At 43.3% G+C, this 27,151-nt stretch overlaps 1 protein-coding gene across 8 annotated transcripts; it reads right to left on the bottom strand.

The window, feature by feature from the left end:
• Positions 1-332: 332 nt before the first annotated feature.
• On the bottom strand, positions 333-26,416 carry add2 (adducin 2 (beta)). Of its 8 annotated transcripts, XM_024002538.2 has the most exons (17): positions 25,981-26,416; positions 12,752-12,963; positions 11,978-12,119; positions 11,636-11,787; positions 8,600-8,680; positions 8,119-8,268; positions 7,729-7,872; positions 7,367-7,465; positions 6,823-6,999; positions 6,166-6,411; positions 4,881-4,988; positions 4,677-4,763; positions 4,290-4,358; positions 3,920-4,046; positions 2,991-3,077; positions 2,511-2,544; positions 1,390-1,479 (listed from the first exon to the last, which is right to left on the bottom strand). In XM_024002538.2, coding segments are annotated over exons 2-17 (1,869 nt in total). In that variant the 5' UTR covers positions 12,917-12,963; positions 25,981-26,416; the 3' UTR covers positions 1,390-1,478. The 8 variants fall into 8 exon arrangements, with proteins under 8 accessions (XP_023858301.1, XP_023858302.1, XP_023858305.1 ...); XM_024002533.2 differs by lacking the exon at positions 2,511-2,544 and having other exon boundaries at positions 333-1,479; positions 25,981-26,412; XM_024002534.2 differs by lacking the exon at positions 2,511-2,544 and having other exon boundaries at positions 333-1,479; positions 2,991-3,074; positions 25,981-26,412.
• Between the last annotated feature and the right edge of the window lie 735 nt (positions 26,417-27,151).

Here is a 27,151-nt window from a genome sequence, read left to right as displayed (position 1 = left end):
TTTAAAACACCTTGTAACTCTTCTGCAGTAAAATATCGTACACCCAAGTTCTTCTCTGTAGCTGCCACCACAATACCTATCATCTGTGAATTACGTTCTATTCATATGGTACATTTGACAACCATGGCCATGTAGGCAAAGAAAAAAAATGTATTGAAGCACATGTTATTCCTATCACACGTGAGATCATGTCTTGATAAGGCATATCTAACCAAGATGAATTATTAAAAAGTTAGGCAAGGTATATCAGAATGGCGACTTTACAGTACCTGAATCTCACATGATTAAGTGCAGTTGCTAGTGTAACGAACAACAGATCAAACCAAACTGGATTGAAATCAACTTTGATCTTTAATGACTGGTACATTTCAACCTTGCAACTTTTCACTTTACATTCTAATATGAAATAATACATTAAAAACCAACAAATATCACACATCAGCATTTTGATAACAGCTACTGATCATAAAAATAATTACAGCTGTAGAGGTATTTTGTACACATATTTCAAATAATAATTTGGGGAAGAGTGGAATGTTTAGTACCTTTTAGTTCGGCTTCAGTTTGCAACATCAAGCAACAAGTTTCTCCCACAATGCTTAGATCATATCCTTGCTTGGTATTAGTGGCATTTATAGCTGTCAGCTTAATGTTGGGGACTTTCTTTTTTTTTAGCATTTATTTTCTTATTTGTCCCTGCTGTCTATGATTTGAATAGTTAGTTTAATTGGAACAAGACTTCTGCTAAAAAAAAGAGCACATTATTATACCTGCATAATTCTACATGTACTGCACCTGTGCTCGTATGTACATACCCGTCACCTTCGTCTGACTATTAAAAACGAATAAACATGACCAGGCCAGGGGGTGCCTATGAGGATACTTCAATGCAACATTGGTTTATATACATACATGTGTCAAGTGCGTTACTTCTTATAATAAATAGGGAGTGCATAATTCAGGTGGTGTTGTTGATTCTATTTCATTTAGAATGATTGTGGATTGTTTCAAGATCATTTGAGAGTTGTACAGAAACAATATTGCCCCCCCCCCCAAAAAATAAAATAATTAGAATTACTTCTAGACGTGATGAGTGACTGAGCTATACATACAGGAGACTTGAGTGCGAGTTAGTGTGTTTGCCTCCGTGTATATGGCTAGAAGTGGAGGGTGTGTGTCAGAATCATTTTACATGTCCCCCTCAAGTTTCAGCTTTCTCTTTCTGCTCTTTCTTCTTGCTCTTCTTTAGGAACGAGGGGGCCTTGAACTTCTTTTTCTTCTTAGAGGGGGACTTGGAGGGGGATCCCTCAGGGGTGTTGCTGGGCGGTTTAGCGGGTGGGGCAGCAGGGGTGGTGGAGGGGGGTGTAGAAGTGTCGTTGGTAGACAAAGCCTTCATCCCTTTCTCCAGCTCCTCCGTGGTCTGCTTCTCCTCCTCTCCTTTCCCGTTCTGAACTGCTGTGGAGTCTTGCTTTGTCTCATCTTGTTCATTTATTATTGGAGTAAAACAAAGCAAAGGAAAAAAAACAATCTGAGTAAATAGATTGTTTTTGTATTTTTGTGTTAGCTGCATGGAACAGTAGGGGAGAGTGGAGTAAGTCCATAGTATGCGGGAAGTACACAAAAATATACAACCCCCACCATCGATATAGCCGTCTGTAGCACATGCAAAAAAACATCCTTCCTACATATATTTGAGGATGTTGTGTATCCCTGGAAATAAGCAGAATTCATGTAAAAACATAGCTTGCCCCCAAAAAAGTGATACGGGTATGGGGTAAGTTGAGCCGCGGGACAGGGTAAGTTAAGCCACCTTCTGCCCTGAATTAAATATTACCGCTACCTTTTTAAAACTATCTTTATTTACCCCATGGCCACTGGCTCAACTAAACCCAAGGGAAACATTTTGAATATATTAGCCCACACAGCTACAAGGATGCACTTTCATGCTCGGACATGTTTAGGACCTCATATTGAAGCTTATAGAGACCCCAACTGATGTATAACAATCTTAAAATGATCTACTTTGGTTTAGATGCAAGCATCATGGAACTTCTGACACAATAAATTAAATATACTTTTTTGGACCTAACTTGCTTACCACTTTTTCCATGTGGTTTCTTCCTTCACAGACTCCATGAAATGATGACCTCTTTCTAAATATTTGGTCAAATTATTACATTTACATTTACATTTAAGTCATTTAGCAGACGCTCTTATCCAGAGCGACTTACAAATTGGAAAGTTCATACATATTCATCCTGGTCCCCCCGTGGGGAATGAACCCACAACCCTGGCCTTGCAAGCGCCATGCTCTACCAACTGAGCCACCCAAATTATTTTTGGGGTATGGTTTCCGAGAAAAAAGGGTGGCTCGACTTACCCTTTTGGCTCAACTTACCCCACTCTACCCTTCACTGCAGACATGTCATGTCATTGCAGTTGTGCCCAACTAAACATGCTTGGTTAATGAGACTGCAACCATGTCTTACAGTTTGTTTCTCAGTACTTACTATTGAGACAAGATCTCAGTACCAGAGGGGTGCCCTATGAGTCAGTATAGAGGAGCATAGACAAAGACGAACACAGAGACAGAAGGAGAGAGGTACATACAGTAGTTGTGAAGACAGATGGGCGTCACAAGACGGCGCTGAAATGTGACACATTTACAACAACAACAAACACCACCACACACACACACATCACTCAGCCACTGAGCTTATTGTACAATATTCTCCGAATTGAGATCCATGCACGTAACTCCATACATTGATATCAATGCATGTTTAATGCGAACGTCCATGTTACATATCTCAAGTTAGGATTGAAATATTTAGGGAAATATTCAATGATGGTGAGCGCAACAGGGGTTGTGGAGACAACAGTACAGGGTCCCACATATTGTCATGTAGGAATTTGAGCGGTCCTTCTCCCCTGTATGCAAGGCAAGCAAAGACAGCTGTGTGTGTTCAGCACTGCAGGCTGAGTCTCACCTGAGGGTGGGGGATTGCAGGGGGTAGGGTTGTTGGTGGAGGGGGTAGCTGGGAGAGACTCCTTCTCGTTCTCCACCTCCTCCCCTACTGACGCACAGAACGACAGACAGACACAGGAGAACAGTGCATAGAGCTAATTCTAGTAAGCCGCGTGCAAGAGTTGTGAGGCAGAGTGAGAAGTGAATTAGGAATTGGTGAAAGAAAGGCACATTAACTGTGAGTATAGCGAGCCTTGCCTGGCTACCCAAACTCCTTGCTCTGGCCAAATGCTACACCACGCCCACGGACGTTAGTCTCTTCTCCGCAATGAGTCTGGATCTGAGTACCTCCCCAAAGATTTATAGAAGGCAAACACATTCTAACCGTTCTGATTGTTATCAGAAAACGATGGGTTGGGCCAGAGCCATAACACACATGGGTAAATACTCTGATTGGTTAGAGATGAACCAATCGCTGATGATTTTGTACAACACCCCTCATTTGGACGTCACCACCAACGACTTTAACGACGGCAGTCTCAGACTGAACTATGTAGCGAACATAGAGCAGCGGAATAATTTGTTTGAGTCATAAGGCAATAGCGAGCCAGTAGTGAGACACATTTAGAGTGAGGGATAGTGTAAGGCAACATTTCGAGAGCTTGGGACTATAAGGTTCTATCTGCAAAAAGATTATTCTGAGATAATTGGCTTTAAAGTTCCGAACCCTCATTGGTTTGAATGGTGTCAGCAATTTTTGTTATCTTTTATTCTTTTGAACTTAACAACATTAATTGGGATATTTAGTGAACTATACACACTGTAGGTAGAGAACATTGAACAGAACAAAGCTATGTCAATAACAACATTTTGACAAAAATGCAGATAGAACCTAATAGTCCAAGCTCTGGATTTAGTGTGAGGGATAGCTTTTGGTAGCAGTGCACTTACCATCTGTTTGACCTCCTGCCTTCCTCTGCACCTCCTTGCGGTACTCCTCCAGCTCCTTGTCTGTCAGCTGGTTAAACGGGTTGGGGGTCTCCGGCTCAAGTATCGCAAGTTCTGCCGGGTCTGGAGACTAGGATGAAAAGGAGAAGGAAAGGATATTACAATTGTTTTGGTTTTGATAATCATTGTCGACCCAAGATGCTTCCCATCTCATTTCAATTTCACACTCAAATTATTCATTCCCAGGAAAGTTGAACATTGCAATATCTTCCAAGTCTTCTTTGTGTTTGCTCTAAGAAGAGCTCCTTGGTTTAATCGTCTTCATGGTTCATGATTTCCTCTCTCTCTCAGACTATCTTATTTATTTGTTTACCTTTACTTTGATGCTTTTGTTGACTGAGAGCACACTCTTTTTTACAGCAACATGCAGTTTTTTCTGGACCTGGGGAAGATTAGCAGGGTGGAGGATGAGGGGTTGAATTAATTAATTAATTAATGGACTTTACAATGAGAAACAGGGGAGAAAGGATCATTAATGGGGATGGTTAGGTGGCCAAAGTAACTTCTGCAGCTGGGTTAGGAATCGTATTTAACCAAGACAACAGGGTTACAACCCATCTCTTGCGTCAAGACCATAGGGCCTCAGTTTAACACCTAAGACAGAAATACCATACATCAAATGAAAATGTAAAAAGCAAGCATTCATACATACTCCAGCACTAGTAGCCACATCACTGTAGACCTAGTACTTGAGCCTTACCAGTGGACTACCATCCGTTATGACACCGGCTAGTACTTGGGACTGGGGTCCTGCTGTCTTCATGTCCTGACGGTTCTGCTGCCGGATCTGGAGATACACAACAAGACCCTGAAAGGCTGAAAACCCAACACCAAACCATGTGATCCCTGTAATACATCCATACTGTGACATCATCGCTCACTGGGAGCAGTAAGGCAGACGTACCTTATTTCGTGTTTCCAGCACCTCTTGAGGGTTGGTAAAAAGAGGAACAAACTGATTTGAGTTCTCAATCTTGATGGCTCCTTGTTGCATCTCCTCTGTCTTCAGCCACTGAAGAAAGAGAGATGAGTGTTGAGGGTCAGGAGTTCGGCTGCATGACCCATCCCATAAACATTGCTTCAAATGCTTTTGCCCCATCAACACGTTTGTGCTTTCAATGACATTTTTGGGGGACAAAGTTGATCTTATATATGACAGTGCGTGAGCGCGAGAGAGAGAAAGGTATGTGCCTTTCTCGAATGACATCCTCCTAATATTCTATTGAATCCAGTAAAGAATATTTGCACCATGGTCATTTGACTCTGAATGCATGTTTAACTGGAATCAAGATACAACAATAACCATTATTTTAAACCAGTGTGTTATACAGTGTTGTTGTCATTCTGAGTGCAGTGTTATTATTATCACGTGTTCTCAGACAGAGAAACACCCCTGCAGTGACTTTCTTTTCAACCACCAGAGGGCAGATAGCACTGCAGTAATCAAAACCAGTACTGGGCTTTCCGCTGCAATGCAGAGGACAGGAGAAAGAGAGGTTGGGAGGTACAGGAGAGAGAGAGACAGGGAGAGTGAGAGCTAGTCTCCTCCCCCTGCCTGATGTAAGAGGGTCTCTGCCTGCCTGGTATTGTTCTGTCTGAAAGGACTCCAACAATCTCTCTCCCTGAGGTACTATAGCAAACACCCTGTTTTAAACACCTTTTCACGCACACAAATAAAGGTTGCATCTGCATCCATTAATTAGCCACACACACACATAGCCTTTAATGGCTGTTCAATTCAATTGCATTAGTGGAAATTCTAATATAATAGATATTTAAAATAAAAGCAACAATGTTGAGGGAACATTGCCCTCAGATACTTACTGTGGTGCGCTGGTGTCCGAGGCTGGCCCTCAGATACTTACTGTGGTGCGCTGGTATCCGAGACTGGCCCTCAGATACATACTGTGGTGCGCTGGTGTCCGAGGCTGGCCCTCAGATACTTACTGTGGTGCGCTGGTGTCCGAGGCTGGCCCTCAGATACTTACTGTGGTGCGCNTCCGAGGCTGGCCCTCAGATACTTACTGTGGTGCGCTGGTGTCCGAGGCTGGCCCTCAGATACTTACTGTGGTGCGCTGGTGTCCGAGGCTGGCCTTCAGATACTTACTGTGGTGCGCTGGTGTCCGAGGCTGGCCCTCAGGTACTTACTATTGTGCGCTGGTGTCCGAGGCTGGCCTTCAGATACTTACTGTGGTGCGCTGGTGTCCGGGGCTGGCTTGGTCTTGGTTCACCCTCAGGTAGGAGTTGGGGGTGTTGAGCCAGCGGGTCTTCTCCTGTTGCTGCCGCTGGGCGTAGGGGTGCTGGCGGGGTAACGGGTGCACTCCCTCCTCCTCAAACTGGAAGGAGTGGACTGTGGCGGGTACCTCCACCTCCCTCCGTGTCCGAGAGCGCTCCAGCAGCACGGGGAAGCGGTAGGCGTAGCCGGTACGGTAACCCTGGAGGGTGGGGAGAGGGAGGTTTATAGGAAGGTTTTTGTCTGATTGATGTATTGTAAATGTCCAGGGATAAAAGTGATCCATATGATCCACATCCTGGAGGGTTAAAGTAGGTAAGACCTGTGTCTGGAACCCTCTTAGTGTCTGCATATTCTATGTACTGTTTATCCAGTATTGTGTGTGGTGGATGTTAATGGATTCGTGCAGGGGGACACACATGACCTGTTTGATAAGATCCAGTGCAGTGCATGTCATAAACAGCATTTTACCTGCCCTATTCATAATGACTTTCCCTATTCCACAAAATTGACAATGCTTTTAGCATTGTAAAGCAGTACTCTACATTGACTCGTTCCACTAAATTGAAAATACTTCTAGCATTGTAAATGTGCTTCTGTCTTTTGATCTCACCAGGTTGTCCAGAGTCCTCATGAGAGCCTCAAACTCGTGCTCCCCGAGTCGACTCTTGGTCAGGGGGCCAAAGGTGGATCCGGCCCAGCCCACGGTGCCTGCAGCGTTGGGTTTGTGGGTGGAGCGGTCCAGCATGATCAGGTTCTGCTCTCCTCCAGCACTGCACAATGCTGACACCTGTCAGCACAACACAGGATTGCAGCAGTGTGTTATGCTTAGTGTTTGGCAAGCGTACAGTTACAGTACTGCACATACAACAGTCACAGTACAAGGGTACTAAGGCAAGGACAAGCATTCAGGAGCGAAACTGTCAAAGCTGTGCATGTGTGTGCTGTTACTCTCTCTCATACACACACATACATTGAGCTATGAGTCGGGCAGTTCTCTCCCTCTCCCTCTGTCTTTCTCTCTCACGCACACACAGTCACTGAGCTATGAGTCTGGGAGTCCTCCTTCTCTCTCTCTGTGTGGTTGTCAGAGTTGTGCCTCAAGCCTTTGGCTGGAGGGAGCAGCAGAAGCGATGTCAGTACGTGTGTCTCTGTACCTGGATCTGACAGGCAGCCTGTATGTGGTAGATGGTGTAGAAAGCCTCCTCCACTGACTCCCCCAGGGCCACGATGCCATGGTTTCGAAGCAACAGCACCTAGGAATAAAGATAGACTTCAGCAAGAGAAAAAACATAGTAAAACCCTCTTTTGCCTCAGAGTACACTCTTATTTTTGTTCATTTCCTCTTCTTTCTTCGGCCCTGTCATTGCAATTGTTATTGTTTTACAAATATATTGAGTAAAAGTAACTAATGTTTTCCCTATTTATGGTGCCATTCTTTTCTCAAGCAGCAAATTAGCAGTATCAGGACAATCACAAGCCTGTTCCGTTAACCCTTGCTCTGCCATAATGTTTTCACCTTGCAGGTGGGCCCGAGACTCTTCTGAAGCTCCACCCGGTCCTCCTCGTTCTCCATCAGCCCATTGTAGTCGTAGGACGCCACCTCACCCACCAGCAGAGCCTCATGGGACAGTGGCAGCAGGCCACACTTCATGGCGGACACCTGCACACACAGACAACTATAAGTCACATTCTGGAATGAAGGATTTGACATGTTTTTTCAACACTGGTCATCATTAAATGTGAATAATGTCTATATCTTATACTAAAAAGTATAATCTCTAGTTCTACCTAGTCCTAAAACTCCATTATTTTAGAAAAAACATTTGAGACTATGTGAAAATATGTTAATGATAGTTCTGAGTGTGCCCTGTCCCCTAGGCAGGGCCTAAGTGTATGTGTGACTCACGGCGGCGGTGGCGGGGGTGTGGAGGTGCACCAGACAGCGTACGTCTGGCCGGGTAGAGTAGATGGCTGAGTGGAGGCTGAAGGAATCCAGGTCTACCCCCAGGGTGGTGCTGCCCCTCTCCACCACCTCCCCAAGGATATTCACCTTCGCCTGGGAGGACAACAACACAGAGCAACACTAGCATTAGAGCTCAGTGTCACATTAATTTATATTTGTGTAATGCTTATTGCAATGCGTATTGTTTATTACGATGTTTAACTGTTAAGCCCTTGTTGAAGGAGTTCTGTGATAACAGGGGCAAGTTAAACTAAGCATCAGTGAGATGACTGAATAGTTAGTGCTTACGTGTATCGGCCAGTATAAAAGTACCGTTTACGTTAGCAGCTAAACTCAAATGGGGATCAGGCTATTTACATAATAACCCACAGCAAGTAGAGAGATTCGCTTTATGACTGTGGAGCAGAATTAGTAGTGAACTCACCAGGCTAGAGGCAGTGACCTCACCATAGGCCAGGCCATTGGGCAGAACCAGGAAGTGCTCCTGTTCCTTACTGACACGCAGCTGACAGGAGACAACACACACACACACACAGCTCTGTCAGATACCAAACTTTACAAACAGGGATAGAGAAAAGGAAGGGATGGATAGAATACAAACAAAGATAGAGTGAGAGAAAGTAAAGGTATGTCACACCCTGACCTTAGAGAGCCTTTTTATTTCTCTATTTGGTTTGGTCAGGGTGTGATTAGGGTGGGCATTCTAGTTTTTCGATTTCCATGTTGGCCTGGTATGGTTCCCAATCAGAGGCAGCTGTCTATCGTTGTCTCTGATTGGGGATCATATTTAGGCAGCCTTTTCCCACCTGTTGTTTGTGGGATCTTGTTTTTGTGTAGCTGCCTGTGAGCAGCCCAGAACGTCACGTTTTGTTTGGTGAGTTTATTATTTATTAAACATGTGGAACCCTATGCACGCTGCACCTTGGTCCAATCATTGAAACGAACGTGACAAGGTAAAAACTGAGATGTTCTCTTAAAATGAGTTACACAACGACATAGTCAAGTATCTGCTCCAAACTTTCAAACCCTGCATACAATTTTACCCTCATTGATAGGGCTGTGGGGGTCAGCCGGTGATTGTCAAGCAAATAACTGTCAGTCTCACGGTAATTGACAGTTAATTAACGAACACATTTAGCATCTCCTGGCTTCCACGCATAGGTCTGGTGATGCAGAACTTTGGAACATCTACATTTTAGAAAGTCTAATAAATCAATGTAATATAGCCTACACCACATACAGCCTTCACAATAAATCCATGATTTATTTTAGACAGATCTAAAGAAGCATGATATGAAGAAAATGTAGTCTATTTGAGAAGAATAGCATAGTCTGAGTTGTCCTTATGTTAGGTCCTGATCTGGCTGTGGGCTACACTAGTTCATTTAGCAGACAATATTTGGTTAGAATTCCATACCATTATTTTATAGCATGAAGAATACAATTGAACAAACTGAATAAAATAGAAAGGATATTTTCTCAAAGATTTGAGGGAGTGCGCACATGCGGCTATTCTGTGTTGAGCGGTTAACAAAGAAAATAGGCATTCCTATATGCTTAATTTAGAGTTATAAATGTAATGTTAGTAGTTCTACAAACATTGGGCTATATTTTTTGATTTTTAATACATTGTAAGGCTACATGATGCAATTCTAATGATATGAAAAAAGTTGCTTGAAAAGGCATGAGCTCTGCTTTGTGTTTTGTGCAGGCTGTACACACTGCATCAGTCTCTCATTCACAATTTGACAAGCACTTGATAATGCCTAGAATTTCACAGCGGCATCCCCTTTGCGTGGCCGTAATGCCCCCTAAAAAAAATCCATGGCTTTTGCGGCTAGTGGCCATTGTGCCTTCTCCCTGAGTACTGCATGCTCCATCACATGATCGGGTCTTTCGCACAGGCTACAAGTGAAGACAGACACACCAGGGATGCAACTGCACACGTCCTTATCCAATTCCCGAGGTGCATATTGAAGATATTGGAAGAACTGTCCACATTTACTTTTGTCAGCCAAAAAGATGAGTAGGCCTAACTAACCACAAAAGCACTAGCCTATGTCAATCTACCACCCCCCATAGTACAAAAGTCGACCTAATCTATTCTGTGCAAGAAATAAATATTCCAAACAGTCTGGGACAGTTGTGGGATGCGATAGATCCCAAATTAATACAACCACTAGCATAAAAAGTTTTTATACAATGTGGCTGACGCAACAGATCAGAACATTTATCTTAAAATGTTGATAAACTATTAGGCTATTTCTTCACATTATAAGAGCAGCAATGAGCTCATGGTAGAAGGCTATAAGCGCATATGTTCCATTAGCAGGAAAACACCATTATCAAAAGGAACCGCAAATGCAATTATGCATGTAATGCTTTTATTTAAAAAAGTAGCATTTTTATGGTGAAAATTATCTTCCCCAAACATGAAACTCACGCGCTGCTTATGTATGCCAGTTAGGCTCTAAATCCCTTGTAAAGTGGATTAATTTTCTTAATTTTAAGAAGTTATTTGGCCAATTTAGTTGTGATACAAACCTTATTAAAACATATAGGCCTATGGACTAGGCTACATGAGGTGTGTGACTATGATTAGAAAAAGTCACAAAAAAAGGGCATTGTTTCTTATGCTGGGCATCATTCACAAGTGATAATATATACTACAGGTGATAGGCTAATATTGTCACCCATCAGACTATTCTTGATTTAATCTTGTCTTTACATATACCAAATAATATATGTGTGAAATTTGTTTTGATTTAGAATGGACCATTATGATGCACCTGTATCGAAACGGGGCCGCGGGAAAAAATACATGTCATCTATGCACTTAAATAGCGAATGGAGGACGCTTTTCCCCGTGGTTTATTTTCATGCCAGCCAGGTAGGCTATACTCCTGTTGTAAAGATAAGCAATGTGCTTAATATTAGGAAAGTTGAGAAATACATATAGTAGGCCTAGCCTATAGAAAGCTGATAGGATCCTCCTATTATTATTAGCGGCCATCACTCTGTTTTCTCCCGCAATTACGTAGGCTATAGAAATTTTCCGCAACATGAGCTCATGGGCTCTCATGAAGTGTTTGATTAGATCTTCGATTACATTTGTGATGATGTCAGAGTGATTAGAGGTACAATAGCGTGCTGAGTACCAGGCAGTTAGCAAGTTTGGTAGGCTACTAATGACCAGCAGCAGCAACAGAGCTTGGAGAAGCCTAATTACCGGCATTAAACGGTCATGTGGAATTTGACTGCCTTCATGACTCGTGACCGCCGGTGTGGCGGTAATACGGTCACCGCAACAGCCCTACTCATGGACATTGTAATGGTAATGATGGTACTAAAACCATCTATTTGAACAGTAGTGCTTTTTGCATTGTCAAAATAGGGCTCTAAAAGAACAAAGCAAAAGAATGATAGAGAGAAAGAGTGTCAGCCAGGCAAGTCTACTCACGGTGAGGCAGGTGTGGCTGAGCTGGGCCCAGCCGTAAAGGTCCAGAAGGCGGTGGACACTGGCCAGTTTACAACGCATCAGCCTCTCTCCCTTCACCATGCCGCTGGGCTCCAAGCCATGCAGGTCGTTGATGGGTGTCACCATCATCATGCCTACACGGAGAGAGAAGTCAATAGCAGATCACAGAACATTATCTTGTGTGTGTTTTATCTGTTGGTGAGGTGATTCGGGGAGTTATTTGTCTGTGTCTTGATGTTAGGGAAATTTTGCAATCGATTTCTATTTGGCTCAATGTCTGGGTGACGTCTATTTTAACAGGAGTATGTCGGTTTGTGTGTGTACCTGTACTGGAGGCGGACAGGGCGGCAGGTGAGCCGTGAGAGGCCATGTAATCAGCTAGCTGCCTCAGAGCCCAGAGGTTGGAGCTGCTGCCTCCCTTCTTCATCTGTTCCTGGATCAGAACATCCAGCTCCTCACGGAACGACTGCACGCACGCACACACACACACACACACACACATTAGTCTGCATGCTGCTAAAATGCACACACAATTAGCCTGAGGGCTAAAACACTCACCCAAACACACTCACAAATACTGCATAGAGCAGCATAGTTCCTAAAGCAGACAGACACATCAAATGTTCACAATAAAAGGCTTTTAAACCGCATCATCTAATGCATTTCCCTCTCGCCATTCATTAGCACTGTCCGCTGCTACTTCTATCTTCACAACTCCAGGCCTCCTTTTTGTGTCCCTCGCACACAAGCACGGCACATGCGCACACACACACACACTATGGCAAAGGCTCCCGTCTGCAGCTGTCAAGTGGTGATTCAGAGCAGATTAAATCTGAGCTGTGGAGATAATCATATCTTTGGAGATCTAATGAGGGGGAAGGGAGAGTGGAGGGCAGAGGGATTGGACACAGCGTGGAACGATGGGATGGGGGGGAGGTCAGGGTAGAGTGAGTAAGGGATGTCCATAATGCAAAACTGAAGTGGGACTTTTTAAAACCGCTCCTTGAAAAGTTATGTGCATATGCACAAACAGACACGTGTGTGCGCTCACAGACCCAAACAGACCGGACGCACGCACACACACAGTGTTTTACTCACCGGGCTCTGCAGGAGGCTGGAGACGCGTTTCTTGTGTTGGGGCCCGGAGGAGCCAGGTGTAGAGTGCTGTGGAGACACAAGAGCCTCGAGGACCCCATCACTAGGGCCCCCATCACTGGAGCTCTGCTGCACAGGCGTGCCCTTAGGGGTGGGCGAGGTGCTCATCTTCTACTGCTCACAAGGGGGTGCCACAGGACGAGGGGTGGGGAGAGCTGGGAAGAGGAGAAGAAGATCCATTAATTTCTGTTTCAAATAGAAAGATATACATTTAGAAAAACACATTTTTAAGTCCTGCTAGTGACGCACACACTCTTAATTTATGCAACAAATACAGTGCATGAATGGACTGTATTTTTATTTTATTTTATTGTAATCTACTGTAGGTACCAAGCATCAACTTTCAACATAGACACAGGAGCTTATCTCCCACCCCAAAACCAGGGATGAGATATTCCACAGAGTAAAGCCTGTGTGGGCTGTTGGCTAGCGGAACCAATGGGAAGTGGAGAAATGCAGCATTAGCAGTAAGAGGTCAGACAGCAACATTACAACGCCCGCCAGCAGGAAGTCAACTCAATCATAGAGGGCCAGTAATGGGAGAACCAGTAAGACTTACCGTAAAGGTTTTCAAAAAGAGCCAACCAACCCTCCGCCAGTGAACATACACATTTCTGCTAACAGCAGATAAGACCACAAACACGCCCTCTCTCCTGTGCTATCTGAAACTACTCCGATTAGCCACATGCACAGTGCCTTCAGAAAGCATTCAGACCACTTAACTTTTCCCACATTTTGTTACATTACAGCCTTATTCTAAAATTGCTTAAATAAAATAATTTATGAGGTATTTAGAAATTTCTTACAAATAAACAGAAATAGCTTATTTGCATAAGTATTCAAACCATTTGCTATGAGACTCGAAATTGATCTCAGGTGCATCTTGTTTCCATTGACTATCCTTGAGATATTTCTACAACTTGGACTACACCTGTGGTAAATTCAATTGATTGGACATGATTTGGAAAGGCACACACCTGTCTATATAAGGTCTCACAGTTGACAGTGCACATCTGAGCAAAAACCAAGCCATGTTGTCGAAGGAATTGTCCGTACAGCTCCGAGACAGGATTGTGTCGAGGTACAGATGTGGGGAAGGGTACCCCAAAAAATGTCTGCAGCATTGAAGATCCCCAAGAACACAGTGGCCTCCATCATTCTTAATGGAAGAAGTTTGGAAACACCAAGACTCTTCCTGGAGCTGGCTGCCCGGCCAAATTGAGCAATCGGGGGAGAAGGGCCTTGGTCAGAGAGTAGACCTAGAACCCGATGGTCACTGACATAGCTCTAGAATTCCTCTGTGGAGATGGGAGAACCTTCCAGAAGGACAACCATCCCTGCTGCACTCCACCAATCAGGCCTTTCTGGTAGAGTGGCCAGACTGAAGCCACTCCTCAGTAAAAGGCACATGACAGCCCGCTTGGAGTTACCAAAGGGCATCTAATTGACTCTCAGACCATGAGAAACAAGATTCTCTGGTCTGATGAAAACATGATTGAACTCTTTGGCCTGAATGCCAAGCATCTCGTCTGGAGGAAACCTGGCATCATCTCTATGGTGAAGCATGGTGGTGGCAGCACCATGCTGTGGGAATGTTTTTCAGCAGCAGGGATTGTGAAACTAGTCAGGATCGAGGGAAAGATTAACAGAGCAAAGTACAGCGAGATCCTTGATGAAAATCTGCTCCAGAGCGCTCAGGACCTCAGACTGGGGCGAAGGTTCATCTTCCAACAGAACAATAACCCTAAGCACACAGCCAAGACAACGCAGGAGTGGCTTCGGGACAAGTCTCTGAATGTTCTTGAGTGGCCCAGCCATAGCCCGGACTCAACCCAATCGAATATCTCTGGAGAGACGTGAAAATAGTTGTGCAGCGACGCACCCCATCCAACCTGACAGAGCTTGAGAGGAACTGCAGAGAAGAATACAGGTGTGCCAAGCTTGTAGCGTCATACCCAAGAAGACTCAATGCTGTAATCGCTGCCAAAGGTGATTCAACAAAGTACTGAGTAAAAGGTCTGAATACTTATGTAAATGTGATATTTCAGTAGTTAAAAAAAAAAAAAAGCTAATATTTTTTGTTATTTGTTATTGTTGCTTTGTTATTGTGAGTAATGATGAAAAATATATTTCACATGAAAATCACATGAAAATAACATGCCTGGTATTGTAAACATCTCAAGAATAGGCAAACATGGTGATGAACTCAGATGCTAAATGTATATTTAACCAAACATACAAATCTATGTGCATTTCTCTGAATTATACAAATGTATATTTTGGTTGAACTATCCCTTTAAATAGTCAATGGTGAATTTCAGGATATGCACTTTGTGTTGGTAAGGTTTCCCAAGCTCCCAAACAGTTTTTACCCATAATCTGTAAATATTCTACTACTATCTAAATCAGTGGCGGCTCCTCAGAGGAGGAATGGAATTACCATCCTCAGTGAATTTCATAAAAATAAAATAGTGAAACATTTAAAATGTTCCTTTTTAGCTAAAACTATACTAAATATATTCACGTCACCAGACGTTCACGTCACTAATTAAAACTGTTTTACAATGAAGGTCTACAGTAGCCTCAACAATACTCTGTAGGGTAGCACCATGGTGTAGCTGGAGGACAGCTAGCTTCCGTCTATGGAAGCCATATCCGTCTTCCTCTGGGTACATTGACCTAGAAGGCTCATGGTTCTCACCCCTTCTATAGACTTACACAGTAATTACGACAACTTCCGGAGGACATCCTCCAACCGATCAGAGCTCTTGCAGCATGAACTGGCATGTTGTCCACCCAATCAAAGGAGCCAAGAATTAATCTAGTACTGAAAGCATAAGCTACAGCTAGCTAGCACTGCAGAGCATAAAATGTGGTGAGTAGTTGACTCAAAGAGAGAGAAAGACAATAGTTGAACAGTTTTAAACAAATTAATTTATTCAAAAGTGTAGAAGCAAGAGAGAGAGAGGAATTAGGAGTACTTACTTAAATAGTTAATGCAGCTAGCTAGTTTAACCTACTCACACCCAGCTCAAACAGCGAGGGATTCTATGTTAGCTAGCAAGCTATGGCTATCCAACACTTGAACTCTTCCAAGTCAAGGTAAGCTTTGGTTTTACTAATTTATTGCCACCGGGGGCTCGCCAGTGTAACTGCTAAACTGACTGTACGCTGTACTGCATGATTGTAGCGGGTTTACTAACGTGTTAGTTCTATTAGCTGACTATGACATTACTTTAGCTAATATGGTGACAAAAATGTAGGCTGTTTTTAGCGGTTAGCGGTTATGATATGGTTTGGCTTAGAAATTATTTTTTGCCTGGTCACAGACATCTGATGTGTCGTGCATTGAAATCCACAAGCAAAGGGAAAAGGTGAGAGGAAGGGAGCATGTAGATGCAAGTAGGAATACAATGTGGCTGCTATGAAAGTGAACTGTGTTTATGTGTGATCAAGGTTGTATTCTGTTGAAAAACGTTTCTTAAATGGAAGCAAACGGGGATAAACATACCTGCAAGAGAAAGTCTTGTTTGCAACTTTAGGACTAATGATTACACCCTAGATCAGCTAGATGCAGGCAAGAGTGTGAAAGGCAGTATTGAATGTGTCACTGTCTTTCACCTCAAAATTTTCTCTCGACATGTGTGCACCTATGTTGTAAACTTTCATTCATAGGCTAGGTTGTAGCAACCTTATGATGGGTAGAGAGAAAATTGAAGCATCATGTAGTAGCCTAAACCTATCAATGTTACATTGAACTGGGTGAATGGAATATGAATGACAGCCATCCAATATGCTGTAATAGAAATAAGGCCATGCTCATAAAAAAAATAATCGCCCTCCCTCATCTTAAACTGCACCGACCGCCACTGATCTAAATGCACTCTTAATTCCTCCTCCCTAATGCATTAAATCTACTCCCAAATACCAAGTCACTCCCACCACCAGGCCTAATAGTATGGATGAACTGCTGCCCACAACCTTTCATTTGAAGGATTTTATTCTGTGGTGGTACAAACTTGAATTAGCCTTGGTACACAGAAAGCATTGTGCACTATCACAGAAAAAAATCTTAATTATGTGTACTGTATCACCACATTCAGGTTGATTTTTCATCAGTTTTAATACAGGTTACTTATTTATTTGCCTAAGCTTTCCATCCATTCTCTCTTTCACTTCAGCAGTGATAAATTCATGAACTTATTTGACGAAAAGATCATGATCATTAGAAAGCAAATTACAGACTCCTCTTTAAATCTGCGTATTCCTCCAAAGCTCTGTTGTCTTGAGTCTGCACAACACTGCCAGGACCTAGGATCAAGGGAGACACTCAAGTTTTTTAATACTATATCTCTTGACACATTGACACATTGATGAAAATAATCATGGCCTCTAAACCTTCAAGCTGCATACTATTCCAACTAAACTACTGAAAAGGCTGCTTCCTTTGCTTGGCCTTCCTATGTTGAACATACTATGTTGAACATATTATGTGTACCAAACTCACTAAAATTGGCAGAAATAAAGCCTCTCTTGAAAAAGCCAAACCTTGACCCAGAAAATATAAAAAACTATCAGCCTACATCGACTCTCCCATTCCTCTCAAAATGTTTTGAAAAAGCTGTTGCGCAGCAACTCAATGCCTTCCTGAAGACAAACAATGTATACGAAATGCTTCAGTCTGGTTTTAGACCCCGTCATAGCACTGAGACTGCACTTGTGAAGGTGGTAAATGACCTTTTAATGGCGTCAGACCGAGGCTCTGCATCTGTCCTCGTGCTCCTAGACCTGCTTTTGATACCATCGATCACATTCATTTGGAAAGATTGGAAACCCAAATTGGTCTACATGGTTTAGATCTTATCTGTCGGAAAGATATCAGTTTGTCTGTAGATGATTTGTCCTCTGACAAATCAACTGTAAATGTTGGTGTTCCTCAAGGCTCCGTTTTAGGACCACTATTGTTTTCACTATATATTTTACCTCTATGTGATGTCATTCGGAAACATAATGTTAATTTTCACTGCTATGTGGACGACACACAGCTGTACATTTCGATGAAACATGGTGAAGCCCCAAAATTGCCCTCCCTGGAAGCCTGTGTTCCAGACATAAGGAAGTGGATGGCGACAAATGTTCTACTTTTAAACTCGGACAAAACAGAGATGCTAGTTCTAGGTCCCAAGAAACAAAGAGATCTTCTGTTGAAGCTGACAATTAATCTTGATGGTTTTACAGTCGTCTCAAATAAAACTGTGAATGACCTCTGCGTTACTCTGGACCCTGATCTCTCTTTTGACGAACATATCAATACTGTTTCAAGGATAGCTTTTTTCCATCTATGTAATATTTAAAAAATCATAAACTTTCTGCCCAAAAATGATGCAGAAAAATGTATCCATGCTTTGTCACTTCTAGGTTAGACTACTGCAATGCTCTACTTTCCGACTACCCGGATAAAGCACTAAATAAACTTCAGTTAGTGCTAAACACGGCTGCTAGAATCTTGACTAGAACCAAAAAATGTGATCATATTACTCCAGTGCTAGCCTCTCTATATTGGCTCTCTGTTAAGGCAAGAGCTGATTTCCAGGTTTTACTGCTAACCTACAAAGCATTACACGGGCTTGCTCCTACCTACCTTTCCAATTTGGTCCTGCCGTACATACCTACACGCACGCTATGGTCACAAGACGCAGGCCTCCTTACTGTCCCTAGAATTTCTAAGCAAACAGCTGGAGGCAGAGCCTTCTCCTATAGAGCTCCATTTTTATGGAATGGTCTGCCTATCCATGTGAAAGACACAGACTCGGTCTGAACCTTTAAGTCTTTATTGAAGACTCATCTCTTCAGTAGGTCCTATCATTGAGTGTAGTCTGGCCCAGAAGTGTGAAGGTGAACGGAAAGGCACTGGAGCAACGAACCGCCCTTGCTGTCTCTGCCTGGCCGGTTCCCCTCTCTCCACTGGGATTCTCAGCCTCAAACCCTATTACAGGGGCTGAGTCACTGGCTTACTGGTGCTCTTCCATGCCGTCCCTAGGAGGGGTGCGTCACTTGAGTGGGTTGAGTCACCGACGTGATCTTCCTGTCCGGGTTGGCACCCCCCCTTGTGTTTATGCCGTGGGGGAGATCTTTGTGGGCTATACTCGGCCTTGTCTCAGGATGGTAAGTTGGTGGTTGAAGATATCCCTCCAGTGGTGTGGGGGCTGTGCTTTGGCAAAGTGGGTGGGGTTATAGCCAGCCTGTTTGGCCTTGTCCGGGGGTATTGTCGGACGGGGCCACAGTGTCTCCCGACCCCTCCTGTTTCAGCCTCCAGTATTTATGCTGCAATAGTTTATGTGTTGGGGGGCTAGAGTCAGTCTGTTATATCTGGAGTATTTATCATGTCTTATCCGGTGTCCTGTGTGAATTTATGTATGCTCTCTCTATTTCTCTCTCTATTTCTCTCTCTTTTCTCTCTCTCTCTTTCTCACTTTCTTTCTCTCTTTCTTTCTTTCTTTCTTTCTTTCTTTCTCGCTCTCTCTAGGAGGACCTGAGCACTAGGACCATGCCTCAGGACCACCTGGCCTGATGACTCCTTGCTGTCCCCAGTCCACCTGGTCGTGCTGCTGCTCCAGTTTCAACTGTTCTGCCTGCGGCTATGGAACCCTGACCTGTTCACCGGACGTGCTACCTGTCCCAGACCTGCTGTTTTCNACTTGTCTCCAATTCCACATCCCAACCCTCAGCTTCCCTCAGCCCATCCCACCTATCTCTGCTGGCCACCCTGGCATGATGACTCCTTGCTGTCCCCAGTCCACCTGGCCGTGCTGCTGCTCCAGTTTCAACTGTTCTGCCTGCGGCTATGGAACCCTGACCTGTTCACCGGACGTGCTACCTGTCCCAGACCTGCTGTTTTCAACTCTCTAGAGACAGCAGGAGCGGTACAGATACTCTGAATGATCGGCTAAGAAAATCCAACTGACATTTACTCCTGAGGTGCTGACCTGTTGCACCCTCTACAACTACTGTGATTATTATTATTTGACCCTGCTGGTCCTCTATGAACATTTGAACATCTTGGCCATGTTCTGTTATAATCTCCACCCGGCACAGCCAGAAGAGGACTGGCCACCCCTCATAGCCTGGTTCCTCTCTAGGTTTCTTCCTAGGTTCCGGCCTTTCTAGGGAGTTTTTCCTAGCCACCGTGCTTCTACACCTGCATTGCGTGCTGTTTGGGGTTTTAGGCTGGGTTTCTGTACAGCACTTTGAGATATCAGCTGATGTAAGAAGGGCTTTATAAATACATTTGATTGATCGATATAAACAGACACATTTCTGTTGCCTCTGCCCTGGCAGGTCCCAGTTCATGCTGTGCTGTGGTGTGGTTGTGAGTGTGACTGCATCCCAAATGGCACCCTATTCCCTATATAGTGCACCACACTTGACCAAGGCCCATACAGCTCTGGTCAAAGGAATTACTATTTAGGGCAGGGCCATAGAGAATGATAGCGAATGATAAAATCCTCTATTGGCCAAAAGGCTGTATTAGCATGGGCTGCGCCATTGAGGGCTTCCACCATTTTAATCTAGTCAACTGGGTGGGACTTCCATCTTCATTGGCTGGTCCCTCCTGGTGACCCTCCTGGTGTAGACCAGGGTTTCCCAAACTGGAATCATGTCCAACCGGGTCCTCAGGACAAATATACTACTCCTCCACCACTACTTCTTCCTCCTCCTGCTCCCCAGCCTCATCACCTGAGCTCCAGGAAAAAACGGAGGAAAGAGAAGGAGAGGGGAGCTATGACAAGGGAGCTCTGACTGCTGGTTATATGATGAGCCTCTGCCAGTCCAAATTAGGAGCTGGGCATGTGGAAACCACATTTTATGTGCATGTGTGCAAATATTTATTGATCTGTGTAAATGCACCGGCCTCTTTCACTGGATTGATATGGCAGCCAGGCCTTTCTCCTGACTCTGAGAGCTGGAGATGCAGTTAGAGGAAAGAGGGGGTGAATAGGAGTATTACATAAGTAGTCCCAGATTGATTTCTCTGGCCAGGCTTTCATTAGGTTAATGAGAGAAAGTGCAGTTAGTGGTTACAAACTAATTATGGAACTACTTTGGAAAAAGTCAGCATTGATTCTGTCTTGTTTATCCATGCTAACCCGCTTTCATCTCAGCCAGTTGTCACTACCTAGCTAACTTTAAAAAATATATCTGGGTGAAGATACAGTGTCTTTGTCATTGACACTTTAGATCTAAACCCCCTTTTCATCTCAAGTTCTAAAAATAACAGAAAACTCAGCGTTGATATCTTCCTGAATATTCAAGCATAATTATATGCATAATAATGAGATCATCTTTCATAAATTAACAGGCCAAATTGCGTTGGATTGCTTTAAGGTAGACAGACCCTTCCTGGCCCTGTCCTTGGTTCAACTCCAGCTGTCTTTGTATCTCTTTAGACTACGTTTTATCTAGGCTCCATGTTCCGTTTAAAACATGTCATGAAAATGCATTCTCAAGATCCCAGTTCTTCTGCTGAACTTTAAAGCTGCCTGTTTGTCTATTTTTCATAGATTTTCTATTGTTGAGTGTGCATTTTGATATTTCTTTCTAGTTAACATCCTTCTTCCTCCTCAATGTGTTGTTCCAACCTAGGTAGTGCATGACAGCCATTGGTTCAGAAGAATGCCCACTCATCATTGATTGTGTATAGTTCACAAGTTTGCGCATAATTGTTGATAACTATAAATGAAAACCATAATTACATCCTTTCAGAAGCCTTMCTCTAATCTCAGGGCATGTTCCGCGTGTTTAGATGCTGATGGTTTGACAGATTTTCTGCAACGATTTTCCAGCATCCTGTCCAGTTTAGAAATCTACCAAGCTGATACAGCAGAACATGTAACCATTTACCCCTGGTCACGATCATTTTACATAATGTATTATCAGACCGATCAGTTCCTCCTGTCCCTGTTTGTTCGTTTAGAACACACCCAGGCTATTAAAACCCTTTCCTGCAGTCAAGTGACTAAATCCCCCTCTAGTGGCCTCATTGGTGGAACGTTATTAATATTTTTATTAATAAACATTATTTCAAAAACCCCGCTGACAATCAGGTGTTTCTATTTCAAACGGTTTTGTTATATTTCAGTCTTCTGTGATATAGAAAGTGTAATATTGGGATGCAAACTCAAAATATACATTTAAACTCTTATCTTTTTTTAAAGCCCATAACCATGTGTGTGAGGTCTGTACTTTTCTTTCAAAGTATCTTTGTTTAATACTACTAAGAAACATTCTGTATGACCCTGATTTAGCCCACTGCAGTAAAAGGTTAAATCATCGTACTAAATAATGAGGACCGGAGCACAGAAGAGACGACAAATATTATACAAGGGTTAATTTAAAACGTTAACATCCCTACCAATAATGCTCAAGAGGAACTTTGATTAAGCACTTTCCTGGATTCGGTAAATGGAGACAGTGCATCTCTCCAGACAGCAACGTCGCCACTGTCTCCTCTCTCCTGCATCTGTCTCCCTTCCTCTTCAGGCATTAGGTCTCCATACATTATTGATTTTCTGACTTACTTCATACCGATAATGTTTATGATAAGTATTAGTATCTGGAACATAAAAGATATTCCACATAAGCTTGTGTGTAGTTTATCTGTACACTTAGGCTACAATTGAACCGATTCCATTGCTAATAGCTGCATGAAACTATGTAGGCTAATGCTACGGAGTTAAGAACATGCCATAAGCTCACCCCACAGCTAGCTTGAAATGTCGCCAATGGAGCTATCGAATTAGATATTTTTCTGTAGCTCAATCGGTTAGTAGTTTGTCAAGGAAGGGGGTCACGTGTGTTTGTGAGCAGAGGACCACTAGTCCACTAGGGGCAGTGGAGCTATATTGTTAGAAGCACACGGACGTCGGTTTCACCTACAAATGAATGATAATGCAGTGAAATAGACTCCATTTAGTCATGTAACCTTTGGCGTCCCCCTAAGGACAGATACACTGGCATATTATACATTGAGACTATCAGAGTTCCTAGAAACTAATCTTCAACACAGTCTCCATGATGTGGCTGGTTCACCAGAGACAAGATTTCTCTCAGAGTATAAAGGGCTTGTGCCATGAACAAATGCTGGGTGCTTGTCTTATCTACATACACCCACCCATTACTCCACAGATAAAAGTCTACCCCTCCACTGTGAGGGAGAAATACACAGTAATGATGATGTGCTGCTGACAATAACCTACTTCAAGCAATAGCTAATTATAGGCTATTGATGAACATACAGTGCATTCAGAAACTATTCAGACCGGTTGACTTTTTCCATATTTTGTTACGTTACAGCCGTGTTTTCAAATGTATTAAATCGTTTTTTTCCTTCATCAATTTTTTTCACACAGTTTTGACATTTTAGCAAATGCATTAAAAATCGAAAACTGAAATATCACATTTATATGAGTATTCAGACCCTTTACTCAGTACTTTGTTGAAGCACCTTTGGCAGCGATTGATTACAGCCTCAAGTCTTCTTGGATATGACACTACAAGCTTGCCACACATGTATTTGGGGAGTTTCTCCCATTCTTCTCTGCAGACGCTCTCAAGCTCTGTCAGGTTGGATGGGGAGCGTCGCTGCCCAGCTATTTTCAGGTCTCTCCAGAGATGTTTGATCGGGTTCAAGTGAGGGCCCTGACTGAGCCACTCAAGGACATTCAGAGACTTGTTCCGAAGCCACTCCTGCGTTGTCTTGGCTGTGTGCTTAGGGTCGTTGTCCTGTTGGAAGGTGACCCTTCGCCCCAGTCTGAGGTCCTGAGCGCTCTGGAGCAGGTTTTCATCAAAGATCTCTCTGTACTTTGCACCATTCATCTTTCCCTCGATCCTGACTAGTCTCGCAATCGCTGCTGCTGAAAAACACCCCCATAGCATGATGCTGCCACCACCATGCTTCACCATAGAGATGATGCCAGGTTTCCTCCAGACGTGATGCTTGGCATTCAGGCCAAAGAGTTCAATCATGTTTTCATCAGACCAGAGAATCTTGTTTCTCATGGTCTGAGAGTCAATTAGATGCCATTTGGTAACTCCAAGCGGGCTGTCATGTGCCTTTTACTGAGGAGTGGCTTCAGTCTGGCCACTCTACCATAAAGGCCTGATTGGTGGAGTGCTGCAGAGATGGTTGTCCTTCTGGAAGGTTCTCCCATCTCCACGGAGGAACTCTGGAGCTCTGTCAGAGTGACCATCGGGTTCTTGGTCACCTCCTTGACCAAGGCCCTTCTCCCCCAATGATGTAGTTTGGCCATGCGGCCACCTCTAGGAAGAGTCTTGCTGGTTCCAAACTTCTTCCATTTAAGAATGATGGAGGCTACTGTGTTCTTGGGGACCATCAATACTGTTGAAATGTTTTGGTACCATTCCCCAGATCTGTGCCTCGACACAATCCTGTCTCGGAGCTCCACGGACAATTCCTTTGACCTCATTGCTTGGTTTTTGCTCGGACATGCACTGTCAACTGTGTGACATGATATAGACAGGTGTGTGCCTTTCCAAATCATGTCCAATTAATTAATTTACCACAGGTGGACACCAATCAAGTTGTAGAAAAATAACAAGGAAGATCAATGGAAACAGGATGCACCTGAGTTCAATTTTGAGTTTAATAGCAAAGGTTCTGAATACTTAAGGTATTTCTGTTATTTATTTTTAATAAATTTGCAAAGATTTCTAAAAACCTGTTTTTGCTTTGTTCTTATGGGGTATTGTGTGTCGATTGATGTGGTAAAATATTTATGTAATCCATTTTAGAATAAGGCTGTAACATAACAAAATCTGGAAAAAGTGAAGGGGTCTGAATACTTTCTGAATGCACTGTACATGAAAGAAGCCATTTGATTGTTTACTTAAGCTTAGGAAAGGGAAAGGGGGATACCTAGTCAGTTGTACAACTGAATGCCTTCAACTGAAATGTGTCTTCCGCATTTAACCCAACCCCTTTGAATCAGAGAGGTACGGGGGCTGCCTTAATCGACATCCAAGTCTTCGGGGCCCGGGGAAGTGTGGGTTAACTGCCTTGCTCAGGGGCAGAATGACAGATGTTTATCTTGTCAGCGTGGGGATTTGATCCAGCAACCTTTCGGTTACTGGCCCAACGCTCTAACCACTAGGTCTGTTCAAAACAAATGATCATCTGACCAGAGCAAGGAAGTGGATTCAAGTGACTCCTTAAAAAATAGGCCTAGCCTCTCCATTTTGTTCAGTTCCTCCATAGCAGCATCCCTCATATGATACCCCATGGCCCCTGTACGGCTGCCTAGCAACCAGGCGAGCAGCGCTGCAACATCAGCTCCCACTGCGCGACTGATGTTTCAGCCCTGCCTGGCAGGAGGATCTAAACTGATGGCCACCCGCAATATGCCGAGCTATGTTGTGGTGTTACCAAGAGGTGAGCGGAGACGCCACTTTTTGTCCTCACGAATCCATTATAGCCTGGCTACACAGGCCCCAATCTGCATAATAAAACGCGAAATGACCGATCCCATAAAATTACAAATAAAGGGCGCATCCATGCAAGACGGTCCCTCCTCGTGACATAATCCAATTCCCTTTATGCGGTTTGACGTTGGAAAATAAGAGCATCTGCCCTGCATGGGCTATGTAAACTCAAATATAACAGAACCACCATGTAATACGTTTAAAGCCAAGATAAACGAATTTCTAACATCGAAAATAATAGATAGGCTATACTATTCTGATGAAGAATGTCCATAAATCATAGGCATCCATGTCTGCTGCGGCAGAACAGATTGCTGGTGATGATTAGCAGACCAATAAAAATGTAGGCCATAGTAGGCAGCACAGTTGGGAGAAAAAGGTGGATCAGCTAGGCTTTTGAAATTATATTATAGGGAATTAGAAATGTTATTCATTTCAGATTGGAGATGGTTTTATTTTCTACATCACTGGTCATTCTCCCATCAGTGTTATGGCAGGCATGCATCACACATTATAGTATAGGCTTACATTTAATTGCGGAGCAATGTCACCAAATGAAAGGTGTGTATCGGCAAATGGATTGTCACGAATATGTTGATAGGTTAAATTACTCAAAACGAATTTACATCAATGAAAAAAACATTCAGGTATGTTAAGTTATGTTGAGTGCTTACCTCAGTGCATTGTCCGCGCCTTGTCCTTTGTGGGGGCGCGTCACACCCTCTGTCGTAGGAATTAAAACCCAAATAACACTTGCTGCAGGAATTAAAATGCAACGCTAATGTTTACAATGCTTGGTGATTCCGCGATGTCTGCTTCTACCGTGGCCGTTGGTATATATCCCCGTTGTTTTTCATCGTTGAGCGCGCCTGGACCAGCCCATCGCTAAGCCTGCCCACACTCCAACACCCTGACCTCCGTAAGGATCTTCTGCACGATCTGACACCGCCTGCACTCCACTAAATTCTACAGCAATTTATTTGATTTGATATAACTTTTTGTGAGAAAACATCACGTTGGAATTCAATGTAAATATGGTGCACACCCCAAGGGTGTTAGTTTGATTTTTGTCCTATGGCAGCCTGGAATTGTAATATTGTAAAAACATTGAAGCTGTGAACACGAATTACATCAAACTGGCGCCACCTTGTGCTCGAGGTTGAAAATAAGGACTCAAAGGAAAAACAAACAAAGGCCATTAGGGCCTACCCTTCATAGGCATGGCATTTAGAGGCAGAAGCTATAAGCCTATGTAGGGGTGGCGGTCAATAATCAAATATGACTATGTTAGTCAAATTACATTTAGAAGTGCATGTGTATTGTTTACTTTGTTAGGTGATAATTTAATTAATTAATGTCATGCAATTCTACACATTTTGCCATGGGGTGTAGAGAAAATGTTGCTGTTTTAAACAAGTTTGTTGCAATTCTACACATTTTGCCATGGGGTGTAGAGAGAAAAGTGTTTGCTGTTTTAAACAAGTTTTTTTGCAATTCTACACATTTTGCCATGGGGTGTAGAGAAATGTTGCTGTTTTAAACAAGTTTGTTGCAATTCTACACATTTTGCCATGGGGTGTAGAGAAAATGTTGCTGTTTTAAACAAGTTTGTTGCAATTCTACACATTTTGCCATGGGGTGTAGAGAAAATGTTGCTGTTTTAAACAAGTTTGTTGCAATTCTACACATTTGGCCATGGGGTGTAGAGAAGATTTAGCAATTTTACAGGTCATTTCGTGCAATTCTACACATTTTGCGATAGGGTGGAAAGAATGTTTTCAGTTTTTAATATGATATCGAAGTCAGACTGACTAACAAAATCAATGGCCGGGCGGTTATTCGACC

Source organism: Salvelinus sp. IW2-2015, linkage group LG15 (genome assembly GCF_002910315.2).
Source record: "Salvelinus sp. IW2-2015 linkage group LG15, ASM291031v2, whole genome shotgun sequence".
Classification (NCBI taxonomy): domain Eukaryota; kingdom Metazoa; phylum Chordata; class Actinopteri; order Salmoniformes; family Salmonidae; genus Salvelinus; species Salvelinus sp. IW2-2015.
The sequence above is the reverse complement of the archived record's forward strand: the minus strand, read 5'-3'. Positions and strand labels throughout refer to the sequence as shown.

Coding starts and splice junctions, on each gene's coding strand:
- add2 (XM_024002533.2), bottom strand. CDS start 12,916: ATGAGCACCTCGCCCACCCCTAAGGGCACGCCTGTGCAGCAGAGCTCC. Junction 12,120..12,751: donor CCAGCCTCCTGCAGAGCCCG/GTGAGTAAAACA, acceptor GCGTGCGTGCAG/TCGTTCCGTGAGGAGCTGGA. Junction 11,788..11,977: donor CCTGTCCGCCTCCAGTACAG/GTACACACACAA, acceptor CTCTCCGTGTAG/GCATGATGATGGTGACACCC.